Source organism: Candoia aspera, chromosome 2 (genome assembly GCF_035149785.1).
Source record: "Candoia aspera isolate rCanAsp1 chromosome 2, rCanAsp1.hap2, whole genome shotgun sequence".
Taxonomy (NCBI): Eukaryota; Metazoa; Chordata; class Lepidosauria; order Squamata; family Boidae; genus Candoia; species Candoia aspera.
The window spans coordinates 24,240,852-24,256,655 of NC_086154.1; the positions used below are offsets into that span (position 1 = coordinate 24,240,852).

At 38.0% G+C, this 15,804-nt stretch overlaps 1 protein-coding gene across 4 annotated transcripts in view; it reads right to left on the minus strand.

Annotated features, from left to right (window-relative positions):
* The window catches only part of CADPS (calcium dependent secretion activator), a 393,346-nt gene that overhangs the window by 215,315 nt on the left and 162,227 nt on the right, over positions 1 to 15,804 (minus strand). For all 4 annotated transcript variants that reach the window (XM_063291524.1, XM_063291525.1, XM_063291523.1 and 1 more), the window contains exon 7: positions 2,207 to 2,318. In XM_063291524.1, the coding sequence (XP_063147594.1) occupies positions 2,207 to 2,318 (112 nt within the window). The remainder of the gene's footprint in view (positions 1 to 2,206; positions 2,319 to 15,804) is intronic.

Here is a 15,804-nt window from a genome sequence, read left to right on the forward strand (position 1 = left end):
TTGTATCTTGTGAACAAGTTGCAGACCTTTTTGAAACAAGAAGTTTTGCTCTTGGTCATCATGCCCTTGTCATCTTGCAACTGGACTATTGCAGTTCCACATACATGGGGCTGTCTTCGAAGACCATTTGAGAGCTTCACCAGCTTCAGCATGCCATGCCAAAAGTAGTTGTGGGATTAACGCTTCTACTTCAGGAGGTGCATTGGCTACCAGTTAGCTTCCAGGTGAAATTCAAGATGCTGGTTATCACCTACATGGCCTGGATACCTGGCCTGGATAGAGGGAGATATCCAAAACTGCTTTCTCCAAATTGAATCTGCCCCCAACCTCGAAATAAGAGAGGGCTTGCTGAGACTCCCAAATTTAAGGGAAGGACGTCTACAGGGGCTTCATGCTTGAGCCTTCTTGGTGATGCCCCCTCCCACCTGTGGAACAGTTTACCCCAGTTATTCAGATTACCCCTTCCCTATTATATTTTTGAAAAGCCATTAACATGGCTTTCCAGAGAAACATTTTGGGTCACTTAAGATTCTGCTGCCTGAATGATAACACATCAGGTCCTTGTTAATTATGTTTATGGAAATAACTTCTGATTAATTTTCTTATTATTATTTGTGGGCCACTCAGAGTCTTTAGAAGTGGAACAATATATAAGCCAAACAAACAAACCAACAAACAAATGTTCCTTCCAGTTAGATTGTGACAGACTTTAAAACACACACATACACACATACTTATGCATACATTTTAAGCTGGTTTGCTCAGTTACAGGATAAAATGAATCCATGCAGACATTTCTCATGTATGGGGCATCATCAGCATATACAATAACATTACTTCAAATTAGAGTTAGGACTTATAGATAACTTGTACAAAGGACGGGGGGCAAAAGTAAATGTTCTTAACTGAAGGAAAATGAGGTATCTGGCATTCTCCACTTTCAAAGGGGCTTATAGATAGATGTTCTTTATGTCCCATATAGCAGTAAGTGAAAAGCAGAGGAGGCTGGGAAGAGGGAAAGCAGAGCCCAAAGGAAATTGATTGGCAATTATGTCTGTCACCAAGATAAATTGTGCTGCTGAAGGCATTAGGGGGGGAAAAACGACATCGAACTGTAGTGGCATAGAGCAAAAAAGAAGAAACACTCAGGAACATGGTGTTATATAGCTGATATCACTGGGAACCAGTTAAATAATAAAAAAATGAAAGTTGGCATTATTATCAGCTTTAGCAGCTGGAGGAAGAAATGGACAGGCCACAGTTAATCAACAGCAGCTGTACTGCCAAACTGAATATGCTGAATTATCTACTGATCGGAGAGATGACAAATGAAATCCATTCCACAGATCCACAGAGTCGCTGTGGGTACCTCACCCTACCCCTTTGCTAGCGAAAGCTGAGGGAGACTGTTAACAGCCTCAGCAGCCATCCCGCCTCTGCTCTAAAATGAGATCAGCATTGATTTGCACTCATCTGGGGGAAATACATTCTTGGGATCTTCCTCTCCCCTCACCCTCCTAATGTCTCAGCTGGGCCAGTGGAAGAAGATGCCAGTGCTTCTACAGGGGGATCTTCCGTAGGACCCACAGGTTCACCACTCAGCCACAATATTTTAACTACCCTTAGTCAGCTGAAGCACCATTAACTTCATGCTTTAACTACATAGAACTGGATTCACACATATTTGTCCCCAATACCTGCATTCTCAGTTTCTTTCCAAAAGTTTAGTAATGTTTATTCTAGGGAAGGTTTGACCCTGGGATGAGAAATTCCCCTTTTCCCTACCACTCTTAACAGTAATTTATTTTCAACTCTGATTTTTTTTGGAGCTGCATTTCATCACTTTGGGCGGAATATTCAATACACCTGTTTTCTTTCATGCAAGGTCCTCAGGCAGCCTTCTCTTTGAAATGCTTTATCGATTGTGATACTTGTAGAAATGTATTTCAGATCCTACTTTCAGCCCCAAGCAAGGGTATTTTTGGTGTGTGTGTGTGTGTGTTCAATTGCCACTGTACATTTGAGTTTTTTCTAAGAGCTGTCCAAAGTTTCCTTCCTTCTTCAAGAAATGTTTTGGCAGCTCTAGTTCTGCCACTGTGTAGTTATGCCAAAAATAAGAGATGAAATGTCATTTCCATTGTTGCATTCTTTTGTGATTTACAAAAGGACCACAGCTAGGGTGGTCAACAGCTGTGGCTGCCCTTACCCGCCCAAGTTCTTTGTCTTCCAAAGCCAGGACACCAGTATTCTCCGTGAACAGCTTCACCTTCACAGCTGGAAGGGCATGCGTCGTGGTAAAGTCGCCCTGAGTCCCCCAGCTGTGAAAACATCCACAAGAAAAGCATTAGGAAAAGAGAAGCAGCAGTCTGCCAACTCAGCACTGTCACCTTGGAAGGGAAAAGGTTAAAGCAAATGTCACCAACTGTCATACACATTAAAAAAAGCAACAGGAGTGACACTGTGCTAATTAATTAAAGTGGTAAGAAAAAGCGCAAGACAACAACTCAGCAATGTTGAAAAGCTTCCTTTGGGAAGCCAACGGAATAACATGAAGCCAGCGGTAGCGAAAGGCATACTTGTACTTGGGTTTATTTTACAAGGAAGGCTGATGAAAACACGGTTGTACCAAAACCATGTACGGCTGCATGTAAGTTGCAGGACCATTTCAGTAGCTAGTGATTACCATGATCAATAGAACTGGAGGAATACAAATAAATACAAATACCACCCATTTCCAGTGCATGGGATTTTTATATTCTGGACTCAAACCCTAGAATTATACAAAGTGTAAATGTCTCTATGCATAGATTTCATTAATTTAGATAGCTTGCTGTGTCTCACTAAAGATTCATGATAGTATTTATATGCAATATGGATTATTTTGGCAGTATAGCTAAGGGGGCACTTGGGCAGAAGAAAGGGGGAGATGATAAGATATTGTGCACAACTGGGTATAAGTGTCTCCAGATCATTGAAATCACTGCCCATTTACATATGTTAACCACCTTCTTGTGCTGTGTTTTTGGAAAGAGGTGAAACTTGGCTCTAGAAGAGAACATTGGGTGATGTTAGTTTTTCATTTATGATCTACCTCTGTGGATTAGTGCTATTGTAATATATATTGGCATTTGTTTGATGTTTCTAATCTTTATAGTGTTTACTGTTGATTAATGCTATTGTAATATATATTGGCATTTATTTGATGTTTCTGATCTTTATAGTGTTTACTGTTGATTAATGCTATTGTAATATATATTGGAATTTGTTTGATGTTTCTAATCTTTATAGCGTTTACTGTTGATTAATGCTATTGTAATATATATTGGCATTTATTTGATGTTTCTGATCTTTATTAGCTTGGAGCCATTTAGGAGTAAAATGGCAAAATAAACTGTGAGTGCTGTAGAGAATCTGACGAAAGCAGATGAAATGATGAACAAACTCACGGAAAACAAGGAGACAAAGATTCTGATGAAGAAACTTTGGAAAAGTTCAAAATCTATAATTGATGACAGAGGGCTCATCAGAGAGTGTTTCAGAATCTACCTCATTACTTACGTCTAGCAGGCTGCAAAATAATTTGCCTTCATTTGCACTACTTTTATTTAATATTCATGAAATATAAAAGACAGAATATTTAAAGCATAAACAAAAAGAAAAGTAAAGATAGCAAATCTGCAATGTTATTAAATCAGCAGCAAGCAAGAAACATAAAGAGGATGAATTAGTTTAAGAAGTAAATTTGTCCCAGCAGGAGCTTCAAAAGTCATGACTGATTAAAAACATGATGAAATAAAGATTTTACCTTCTACGTAAAGCTCAAAAGAGAGGGAACAAACCAAACTCTGTGGATGGGGAGATGGTTGGCTAGTTGGTTTGGATATGAGAGACCCATTTTTGGTACTGGGACATGAAACCAGGCCATATAGAAGGTCCATGTTGACCTTATACATCTTCACATCCATCCCTCTGCAGTGAAGGAATCCACAAAACCATGCCCAGAAGATGGCCTTCAGGGTGGGGGGGTAATCACTGTTTAGGCATATTATTCCACTGTTTCACAGCTCATGCAATCAGGAAATTCTTCCTAGTAAAAGAATCTCCTTAGTTTAATTCAATCCATCTGGCTCTCACTTTCAGAAGAAAATAGGTATGTCTTATATTGCAGATGATAGCCTTATTCTTCATATGGCTTGGTTTCTAGATCCCATATCACCCTTATTGTGTCCCTTCAACCCACTTCAACTTCTCCATGTCTAAACCACCAAAAGTCCATGGGATTGTGGGAGGATATAAATGTAATAAATAAATGAATAAACAGCACAAAAATGGACGTCATACTCCAAGTGTGGCCTAACAAATGCAGAGTAGAATGGAACTGTTATTTCCCATGATCTGGATGCAAGGTTTCTGATCATGCAACCTAAAAGTGCATTAACCTTTTAGCTGCTCATGTTTGGCTTGTGGTCCACTGAAACTTTTAGATCTTTTCCACATGCATTCCCTTGCTTGGTGTCATCCACAAATCTGATAAACATCACTTCCATCCTCTAAGGACATTTATTTATATATGTATTTGAATTTATTAGCCACCCAACTTCAATGAACTCATTTACGAAGATGTTAAATAATACTGGGCTAAACACAGAGCCCTGAGGGACCCCACTGGATATGTACCTCCAGGATGATGCAGACTCATTTACGATTATTCTTTGGGTACAATTGCTGAACTAGTTGCAAATCCACCAGACTATACTATTAACTACTCTATATTCATCCATTCTGTCCAGATGTTCATAATAAAAAACTTTGCTAAATGGTTTCTTGCTATCAAGAAACAATATATCCACAGCACACCCTTGACCTAAACAAAGAGGTAATACAGGTAGTCCTCACTTAAGGACTATTCATTTAGTGATAGTTCAGCACGACAGTGCTGAAAAACCTGACTTACAACTGGGGCTCACACTTACAACCTTCACAATGTTCCCATGGTCACGTGATTGTGATTTGGGTGCTTGTCAACCTGTTCACATTTATGACCCTCACAGCATCCCATGGTCCTGTGATTGCCATTTTCTACCTTCCTGGCCAGCTTCTGGCAAGCAAAATCAATGGGGAACTGTTGATTCACATGTGGTTTGCTTAATGACCTGGTGATTCACTTAATGACCATTTCATTTAGCAACCAAAATACCAGTCTCAATTGTGGTCGTTAAGCGAGGACTACCTGTATTAATAAGACATGATTTGTTCTAAATATACTCATGTTGGATCCTGGAAATAGTATATATTTTTCTGAAAACTTGCTGCTTGACAATCTATTCTAAGAGTTTGCCTAGTCTATATGATTATCTGACCGTAGTTTTCAGGTCTCCACTCTATCTGAGCTGTGAAATGGAAGAACACATAAGATCCCAATTTAGAACTTTCTTTGTAGAAGAGCTGAAATTGAATTCATCAAATCATACTAGACTCTCTTTTTTTTCAACTTTGGAGAGAACACAAGGTACTTTTCATTAGGCTCTGATAGATTTTCAATAATCTTCACAGCTCATTTAATTTTGTTTCTTGAAGTTTCAAGCTGTGTTACCATGTTTTTTTCCCCAGTAAATGGCACATTTGTTCTTGTGAAGGTAGGCTGTTCTCTCTCCTCCCTGACTTAATGAAATACACATAGAGCTCAATAAATTGAGAGAAAATAGCCTTCACACTGCCGTTTGGAATAAAAAGGCAAAGCTAGATCAGAATGCAAGAAACACTGTCAAGTTATTTTGCATCTTGTCTGCTGCTTTCTCCATACCCAGAATATATCCCAGAAGTGCAGTTGCAAGGCTCAGTGGACAATGGTTGTGTTGAGGTTTTCCTACTAACAGATTAAGCTGCTATTGTGCCTAGTCATTTTGGCCGGGTGAAAAGGTTGCAAGTGGTTGTCTCCTCTCACGTGCTTCATGCAAAATAGCCTGGGGGGAGGAAACCTGCCCGGACTTGTTCTTACTTCCTCTTTTTTCTCTGCTGGCAATGTAGCCGAGCAAGGCTTGCTCCAAGGGAGCTAAGTCCTTTAAATATGTTTTGTTTTTGTTTTGCTTTCTGTAAATAAATTATTTTTATAGAAATGCTTGGTGTGTGACTTTTTTGACCTCTCCTGGGCTAAAGGCTTTCCCAGCATCTGCCAACAGGTTGGACCAAAAGAATCAGACTCAACGTGCTATAAATGAAAATAGAATTGAAACTTTATGAACAAAAAAAATTCCCGTAACTAAGCGGATACTCCATCGAATGTGGTCTCAGGCCAGGACTTGGAAAACATGCTTCTCTTTCCAACATCTTTACCTTTCAACTCCCTTAAACATTTTTACTTTCCTTTCGGCTTCAGACTGTCTTGTCACTCAACTCTTACTGTGGAGTAAGTCTCTTTGAACTCAGATCTATGAGAAAGAGATTTGAGATCTGGTCGCATATGTCAAGAGCAGCCTTAATTTCTACAACACAGTGTGCCTTTAACCTTTTCTCATTCCTATGACTAATCCTGGTATAGCTCATAGGCTATGCTTAGTCCTTTTTTTGTGACATGGATAGACACAGGGCATATCAACATTGACAGGCCGCACCATTATGAGTACAGGTGACTGCAGTTCCTGGAGGGCAAGAAAGGACATTGTTGTCTTTGACTCACCTTCAGCCCACCATGAATGCAAACTTTACCTGTGTTTTCCTGCTGCAAGTTGAAAACAATCTTTTTCTGGTCTTCTACTTTGCTGGAAGTTTTTGTCAAGAAAGTCTACCGCAGCTTTTATTACAGGCTTTTCTTAGCAGCTTAGCAGTATTAACATGTGTTTAACAGGAAGAATGCCCCCAGTTCAAAACCCAGTTGAAACCTGCCTTTTTTTTTTTTTTTCTTTTGTAATGACTGTTTTTCTTTCTTTGATTTTTTGTTAAAAATTCATCCTGAGAGTAAAACTCTTCTATTTCAAGTGATTGAAAAAAGGATGAAATGATGCATTGGCGGACTGGGGAACAGTAGGTAGCACAGGCATCAGCAAAAGATAAGAACAGCTTCAGGGTGCTGTGTAAATTTGCTGACAGTGTGAGATGTTGAGAATTAGGAGGTATAAACCACAACATGTGTCATTCCTTTGTAACTTCTGAACTTTTCAGTCATTTTTCAAACTTTTAATTATGCTTGTGACCTTAAAATTACATACTTTATAATGTAGACCAAGAGCATTTCTGGAATGTTGACCTTTTTGGCTATCATAACATCATAATTTGGAAAAGGATGCTCTATCAAAAAAATAAAATAAAAAATAGTCATCTGTTGGATGATACCAATCGTATTTATAGTATTCTTCTGGTCATTTATGGTACAAGGGAAATGTTGAAAGCATGCTTTCGTATATACCCCAATACCACTATTGTATCTGCACTGTAAAAATCTGGATGATCATTAGGTGGCAGCAGAGAGTAACTCTGGTGACTGTCCAGATTTTTTTACAGCCTAGGTTTTTGCAATAAAGGGAACAGAATGCAAAGGCAGTGCATTCAGACTACTTGTGCTGGATAGAAAATGGTCAGATATGTGTATGTGTTGACATGTAAACCAAAATATAAATAGTAAAACTAATTTTAGGTGTATCAGGAAAAAAAAGCATTGCTTTAAGAAATTTGACTCATATACTCTTACTGTCTCCTAGAAAAGCAGCCAGCTATGTTTAAAGAATGAAATCATTCCTTGTCATAATGTGCAGTCTTCAGCAAGTTTGTGGAACAGGTCTCTGAATTAACTTTACTGCTATTGAATAATAAATAAAAAAGCAGTCAGGTCTACCTTCTTTGCCTAAGTGCTAGCATTGAACAAATCTGTCAGGTTCAGTTTGGATGGATGAATTGCTGAAGCACTCTACATGACTTCCTATGTTGTATCGGTGTCATAGCCAAATACAGAAGCTCAAAAGTTACAGAAATCCCTTAATATCTTCATAGGACTGTATAGAAACTCCTCAAGTTTTTGCACAAGCCTTCGTGCATCACGTCTATGTGTATATCAAATTGGGTATCTTATGTTTGACACCTGCCTATGCATAAGATAATGTTATACTGAAAATGTTATAATTATTACTGTGCATTTTTTGTACACAGTCCTCAGCTTGTCTATATAATGATGCACATATTCACATATGCCCATTTCCCATTATTAAGCACATATTTTAAGTACTATCTCATTTGTTATTTTCTATGATGTACAAACCAACTTAGCTATTCATAAGTCCAAATACAAATAGACAAGTCACTCAAAACTAATGACTTTTGATGCAAGGACTTTTGGTTTAATTGTACGGTTTCCAGTTAATAGCAAACACTATAGCTTTTGTCTATTTGATTTTCGGTTGCACAAGTATTATTTTGGACATTATTTATACCATCTCTAATTATTTGTGTACTGTGAACTGTGTACTGTAATGTTGCCCAAGACACATAATTTAGCAGAGGTATTTAGTACCAGATTGCAGCCAGATTTTAACAGCTGAAATGCTGTATTTAGTAGAAAAATAATTCAATAACTTTTGCATAGATTGAGACCTATTGGACATTGGTTGGTTGGTCCTAAATTGAAAGTGCCACTCAGTGTAATTTTTAGAAGTATGTTTAGATGTCTCAGATATTCCTCCTGTTTCCTTAGTTTTCCAGGCCTTCCAGAGCAGGGAGATTATTCTCTTGTGGCCATTGCAAACCTTGATTAGCAATCCTAGCAACAAAAGGGCTTGGGAAAGGGTGTTGTTTTCCAGAACAAAAGTCCCTGCTCATGCCATCGATCCAATGAGGTTTACCAAATTCAAATAACCTTCTGTTCAAAGAAGAGGTGATTTTCTACGAACAAGTATTTAGATGGTTAGAACTTTTGCCCTATTTTATTGTGCAAACTATTTTGAAAACTAGTTGCTCTAGGAGCAAAACAAGAGAGTGATGGTAAACAGGATCCCAAGGAAGTGAGGAGCCCATTAAATGGTTATACTGTATATAGTTAGATTGCACTCTCCCCTGTCTTTTTGTTATTGCATTTTTTAAACGTAGCTTTTAACTGTTTGTTAATTGATTTTAATGCAGGAAGGCTATGAGGATGTTGTGTTTTAACTGTGTATGCTGCCCAGAGCCACATGCAAGTGAGCTGGGCAGCCATATAAATAAAATAAAATAAAAATAAATAAATAAATAAAAATAATAAAATAAAATAAAATAAAATAATAAAATAATAAAATAAAATAAAATAAAATAAAATAAAATAAGCATTCTTATACAAATGCAATCAATCCTATTATTGAAACAGCACAGAGAACCAGTAGAGGGCACAATGATTATGGAAAACTACATATCTAGTGCATTTTCAGTTGATAGTGAGGGTGAAGACAGGAAATATCAAAAGAAACATTCGGACAGAAGCATAGTAGACCCATCATATATTTGTCCCACTCTTGTCTTTATAAGACAAGACTTCAAGGTTTTTTTTTAATATTTGGGAAAAATTGCATATAACTAGTTAACACTTGTATAAAATCACTTGAAAAGAATCCCTCCCATGTAGAATGCACAGGCAATTCACAGACAGTGTAGTTAATAGAGAAATGTGAATAAAGCAAATGAGATTCAAATCACTGATTTGATTCAGATTTGTGATTCAGTTTATTCTGGTCTTTCAGTTTAATCTGGAAAAGTTATCCATTTGATTTGGATAATGGAATTGAATCACTGGACCAATTCAATTTCCACTTTCCAAACATTCCAATTTGATTCAGGAAAGCAATACAATTTGAAGTTGCTACTAAATCATCAAATTGAATTTTAATTTTAATGTCATAATTAAGACTCTGTGCAGTCTTATTTGGCAGGTATATGCCCACTTTCTTCAGCAAAGGATCGTTACCTTGTCGTGGTGCTGGAGCTTGAGCACCTCAATGATGCCATGAGCTAAACCGTGAAGGGCCACTCAAGATGGGAAGGTCACAACTCACTCTGCATAACGAACACTCTCTTCCAAAAATCTAAGAGACAGCTTTATACATGGACTTCACCAGATGGACAACACCGAAATCAGATTGACTACATCCTTTGCAGCCAAAGGTGGCGGACATCTATACAGTCGGTAAAAACAAGACCTGGAGCTGACTGTAGTTCTGATCATGAACTTCTTCTTGCACAATTTAGGATCAGACTAAAGAGATTAGGGAAGACCCACAGATCAGCTAGATATGAGCTCACTAATATCCCTCAGGAATATGCAGTGGAGGTAAAGAATCAATTTAAGGGACTGGACTTAGTAGATAGGGTCCCGGAAGAACTCTGGACAGAAGTTCGCAACATTGTGCAGGAGGCGGCAACAAAATACATCCCAAAGAAAGAGAAAACCAAGAAGGCAAAATGGCTGTCTGCTGAGACACTAGAAGTAGCCCAAGAAAGAAGGAAAGCAAAAGGCAACAGTGATAGGGGGAGATATGCCCAATTAAATGCAAAATTCCAGAGGTTAGCCAGAAGAGATAAGGAATTATTTTTAAACAAGCAATGCGTGGAAGTGGAAGAAGACAATAGAATAGGAAGGACAAGAGACCTCTTCCAGAAAATTAGAAACATTGGAGGTAAATTCCAGGCCAAAATGGGTATGATCAAAAACAAAGATGGCAAGGACCTAACAGAAGAAGAAGAGATCAAGAAAAGGTGGCAAGAACATACGGAAGATCTGTATAGGAAGGATAACAATATCAGGGATAGCTTTGACGGTGTGGTCAGTGAGCTAGAGCCAGACATCCTGAAGGGTGAGGTTGAATGGGCCTTAAGAAGCATTGCTAATAACAAGGCAGCAGGAGACGACGGTATCCCAGCTGAACTGTTCAAAATCTTGCGAGATGATGCTGTCAAGGTAATGCATGCTATATGCCAGCAAATTTGGAAAACACAGGAATGGCCATCAGATTGGAAAAAATCAACTTATATCCCCATACCAAAAAAGGGAAACACTAAAGAATGTTCAAACTATCAAACAGTGGCACTCATTTCACATGCCAGTAAGGTAATGCTCAAGATCCTGCAAGGTAGACTTCAGCAATTCATGGAGCAAGAATTGCCAGATGTACAAGCTGGGTTTAGAAAAGGCAGAGGAACTAGGGACCAAATTGCCAATATCCACTGGATAATGGAAAAAGCCAGGGAGTTTCAGAAAAACATCTATTTCTGTTTTATTGACTATTCTAAAGCCTTTGACTGTGTGGACCATCACAAATTGTGGCAAGTTCTTAGCGGTATGGGGATACCAAGTCATCTTGTCTGCCTCCTAAAGAATCTGTATAACGACCAAGTAGCAACAGTAAGAACAGACCACGGAACAACGGACTGGTTTAAGATTGGGAAAGGAGTACGGCAGGGATGTATACTCTCACCCTACCTATTCAACTTGTACGCAGAACACATCATGCGACATGCTGGGCTTGAGGAATCCAAGGCTGGAGTTAAAATCTCTGGAAGAAACATTAACAATCTCACATATGCAGATGATACCACTTTGATGGCTGAAAGCGAAGAGGAACTGAGGAGCCTTATGATGAAGGTGAAAGAAGAAAGTGCAAAAGCTGGCTTGCAACTAAACCTCAAAAAAACCAAGATTATGGCAACCAGCTTGATTGATAACTGGCAAATAGAGGGAGAAAATGTAGAAGCAGTGAAAGACTTTGTATTTCTAGGTGTGAAGATTACTGCAGATGCTGACTGCAGTCAGGAAATCAGAAGACGCTTAATCCTTGGGAGAAGAGCAATGGCAAATCTTGATAAAATAGTTAAGAGCAGAGACATCACACTGACAACAAAGGTCCGCATTGTTAAAGCAATGGTGTTCCCCGTAGTAACATATGGCTGCGAGAGCTGGACCATAAGGAAGGCTGAGAGAAGGAAGATCGATGCTTTGAAACTGTGGTGTTGGAGGAAAATTCTGAGAGTGCCTTGGACTGCAAGAAGATCAAACCAGTCCATCCTCCAGGAAATAAAGCCTGACTGCTCACTTGAGGGAATGATATTCAAGGCAAAACTGAAATACTTCGGCCACATAATGAGAAGACAGGACACCCTGGAGAAGATGCTGATGCTAGGGAGAGTGGAAGGCAAAAGGAAGAGGGGCCGACCAAGGGCAAGGTGGATGGATGATATTCTAGAGGTGACGGACTCGTCCCTGGGGGAGCTGGGGGTGTTGACAACTGACAGGAAGCTCTGGCGTGGGCTGGTCCACGAAGTCACGAAGAGTCTGAATGAATAAACAACAACAAATGCCCACTTTGCTGTAGGAAAGTAACATCTGAGTACTGTATGTCGAAAGAAACAGAGAAGTATGAAGAGGGAAGGAGCTATTTAAGAAGCATTCCAGATAAAACAAGAAGGGATGGATTTGAGAATGAATACAGATTGAGAGACCAGCATGAAGGAGCAGGTTGAGGTGGTTTGGTCATATGGAGAAAATGAATAAGGACTGAATCACAGAATAAACATACGAAGGAAGATTGAATGAACTCAGAGGAAGGAGAAGGCTGGGAAAATCATGGCTGGATGGAGTTGCTGAGATCCTCAGAAGGAAACAGGCAAGAAAATTAAAGAGGAAAAAACAATGCACAAAGTGGTCTCTGGGCATGGTAGAAGCAAATATAGTTTATAAAGACAGAAGGATATGAAAAGGCATAATGGGTGATATTGGTATAAACTAGACTTGGCTGAATTTCCTTTTCTTTTTCTTACATCATGCCCTGATTTATTTGGCTTACTATTTCTTATTTCTTGTCCATATTTTATATACTATTAGCATACACACCCACGCACCCACCCACTCATCATGCTGTTCCTTTTCAGGCTAACATTCTCATATAAATATATTTTTAATTTAATTTTTTGTTCAGTGTTTACTCTCACTAACCAGACTACTGTAATGTCTATTAAATTCGTATTCGTCACTTAAATTGATTTTATTGATGGGTTAAATTGATTGTATTAGTGGTTTTTATTCCTTTATATTTTGTTTTTATAATTTTTAGTTCTTGTGTTTGTTGTTTGCCATCTACAGTTGGTCAGGATTGGGGTGGGTTATAAATCTCATTTGATAAATAAAGAGATAAAAATACATAGATAGATAAAGGTTCTACACAAATGACACTTCAATTATGTAATTATGCAAGTGATGTACATTTGGATTTAATGGGCATTAAAGTTTACAAACACCCCCTTCCCCATATAGTCCATTAAACTGAGGTTCTATTTTTTTAGCAAATAATGATATTAAATTAACAAGGAAAAAAAACATTTGGAGTTCTTGTTTGCATTTCAGAGTCACAGGGCTTATATTTTGTTCTGAATTTAATTTTTTTTTCTTGCTGACATCCCAGCCTGCTTCCCAAAACCCATTTTCACTGAGTGGCCTGGAAACAAGAGTGGAGATGTTTAATGTATGAAAAGTGTTTGTAAAAGGAATTAAAGAGAAGAAAAATTTCCTATAATCTTGCACCGTGTATTTCGATAGCATCTGCTTTGTACAACGCCTATTTCTGTGTACTATTAAAAGGCTTTTATTTGCTGAAGCATCCACAGACCATATGTTATCAACAAATGTTATTATCCAAATGCAAACAGTAATTTCCATTAGGTTTTCCTTATGAGAACAACATTAGCTACAAAGGGAATAAACCAAATGAGAGTAAACACACATAGCAACCCTTTGACAACAATGTGGTGATTATAAATTCATACTTAATAACACTGCGAAATACTCACTTCATTACAGTAATGACAATTTAGCAATGAGATTTAGGGCAAGCATAGTCTGAGGATGATGTAATTAGTTGTCATAGTGATATTCAGGATCAGGACATACTGTAATTCACGGCCATCAAATTATTATTTACATTCATGAAAAGTGCACTACTTCTATGCCCAAGATTTAACTTTACCATTTAATAAAAATTAAGCCCAGAAAATACAGTGAAGCCCTGTCTAGAGAATGATATATAATGTGATTGGCTACCTTCTTATAAACCAAAATCATAAGGATTTATTTCCAAGTTCCCTTTTGTCAACAAATTGTTGGGATGTTCTTCATGTATGATTTGCTAAAAGACTGCACTAAATTAGTGTCAGAAATGGTTTCATGGATTTTATGAAAATAATAGGTCTTTTCTGGGGATCACTTTAAAATACAAAGTCTTTATGATTAATATATTTCCATACTTTCACATTTTCTAGTATTTGTAATGACCAATGTTCAATCTGCACTAAGAAATAAATGATTACCTATGCATTTTCCCAAACTTTGGGCAAAAGGATTAGATTTATGATTTTACTAACAGACATTAAGAAAATCTCAATAACCCAGTAATTATTCTGATACCCTCCTTTATTCTTTTAGAGGTGATTGTGTAGCCCTTTAAGTTAGAGATTAGGATAAGTGCTCACTTTCAAATGTATTGGACTTCAATTCCCATTTGGATTATAGTTTCCAATATCTTTGACTATTGGCCTTGTTGGCTGAGTCATACAGTCACTAGAGTCCAGCAACTGTAAGACCACAGTTCCCTAATCACTGATCTAAATAATAGGAGAGATCAGTGCTAGGAGACAGAAATGAGACCTTGGAGATCTTGCCTTCTCCATCAATTCTGGTGTACTAGATTGATCAGCCGTGGAAACGGGGCAGTTTTTTCCACTGAAAATTAAAGCAACCATATGCGGCCCACACGTTTCTGCCTTTCAGCATCTTGTTTCTCCTTTTCAGTTTAGGGAAATGTAGCCTAATGAGTGAATAGCAGGAGACACCAATGCCTTCTATGGTGAGGAAGATCCCAGAAAGAACTGAAGCAAGGGTTAGTTTGAGGAGGGAATGCTTCTCCTAGGAAAAGCAGACTATGGCCTGTAAGGGTCAGCCCTTGAGATAGACCAGGTCAGGAAACAGGAACCACAAGGCTTCCAGGAATGCTACCTTATGGTTACAAGGTATAGAAACAGGATCTTGAGGGCCTGTGTGAGTTTGTCTCTGTCCCCATTTATACCAAACAGAAGCAAGGCGAGGTTATGTAGAGTTCCTTCCTCATGCTTTTCGCTTTCCCAAGACTGAGTTTTCATTTTCCTTTCCTTGACAGATTCCTCCATCAAGGTTATCTCTATGTTCCTTTGCAATAAGCTGTATAACTTTACTCTGTTATTTTAAATGCACTCAATGATTGTTTTTAACTGAATTCTTGGGCCATTTTATAACTGCGTTTTGCTTGGCATTAAAGCTTGTTTGCCTATTTAGGTGGCCTTTATCTGACTGGGTGATGTTTGTGTGCTATCCATTGTGTTTTTGATTGCTTTCTTTTCACATTTCACTTTTTTCATGTTGATCTTCATTTATTATTGTTAGTGGCTTTGATCATCATTTTTGTTCTACCATGAAAGGAATGGAAGTAATACTGGCCTTTATTACTGGGACCATATTTTCTTGGAAAAACTAAAGGGCAAACCTGAAAAGGGAGTGAATCTGAAAGAGGTTCATAAGGATAAAAAATTGTAATTGTTGATGTTTATAACTTTGCTTTACAAAGGAAAATTCAAGAGCAAAACCAAGAAAAACTTTACAAAAATGTACATTCTAATAATAATATTTAAAATCAAACAGTATATGTAAATGTATTTTAAAAAGACAATTCATTTTCCATATTTTTCACATGAATGCGACAGACTGCATCAAGTGGTACTATTTGGACAGCAAAAGTTAAATGACCAAAATAAAGGACAAAACTGAGTTTTTGA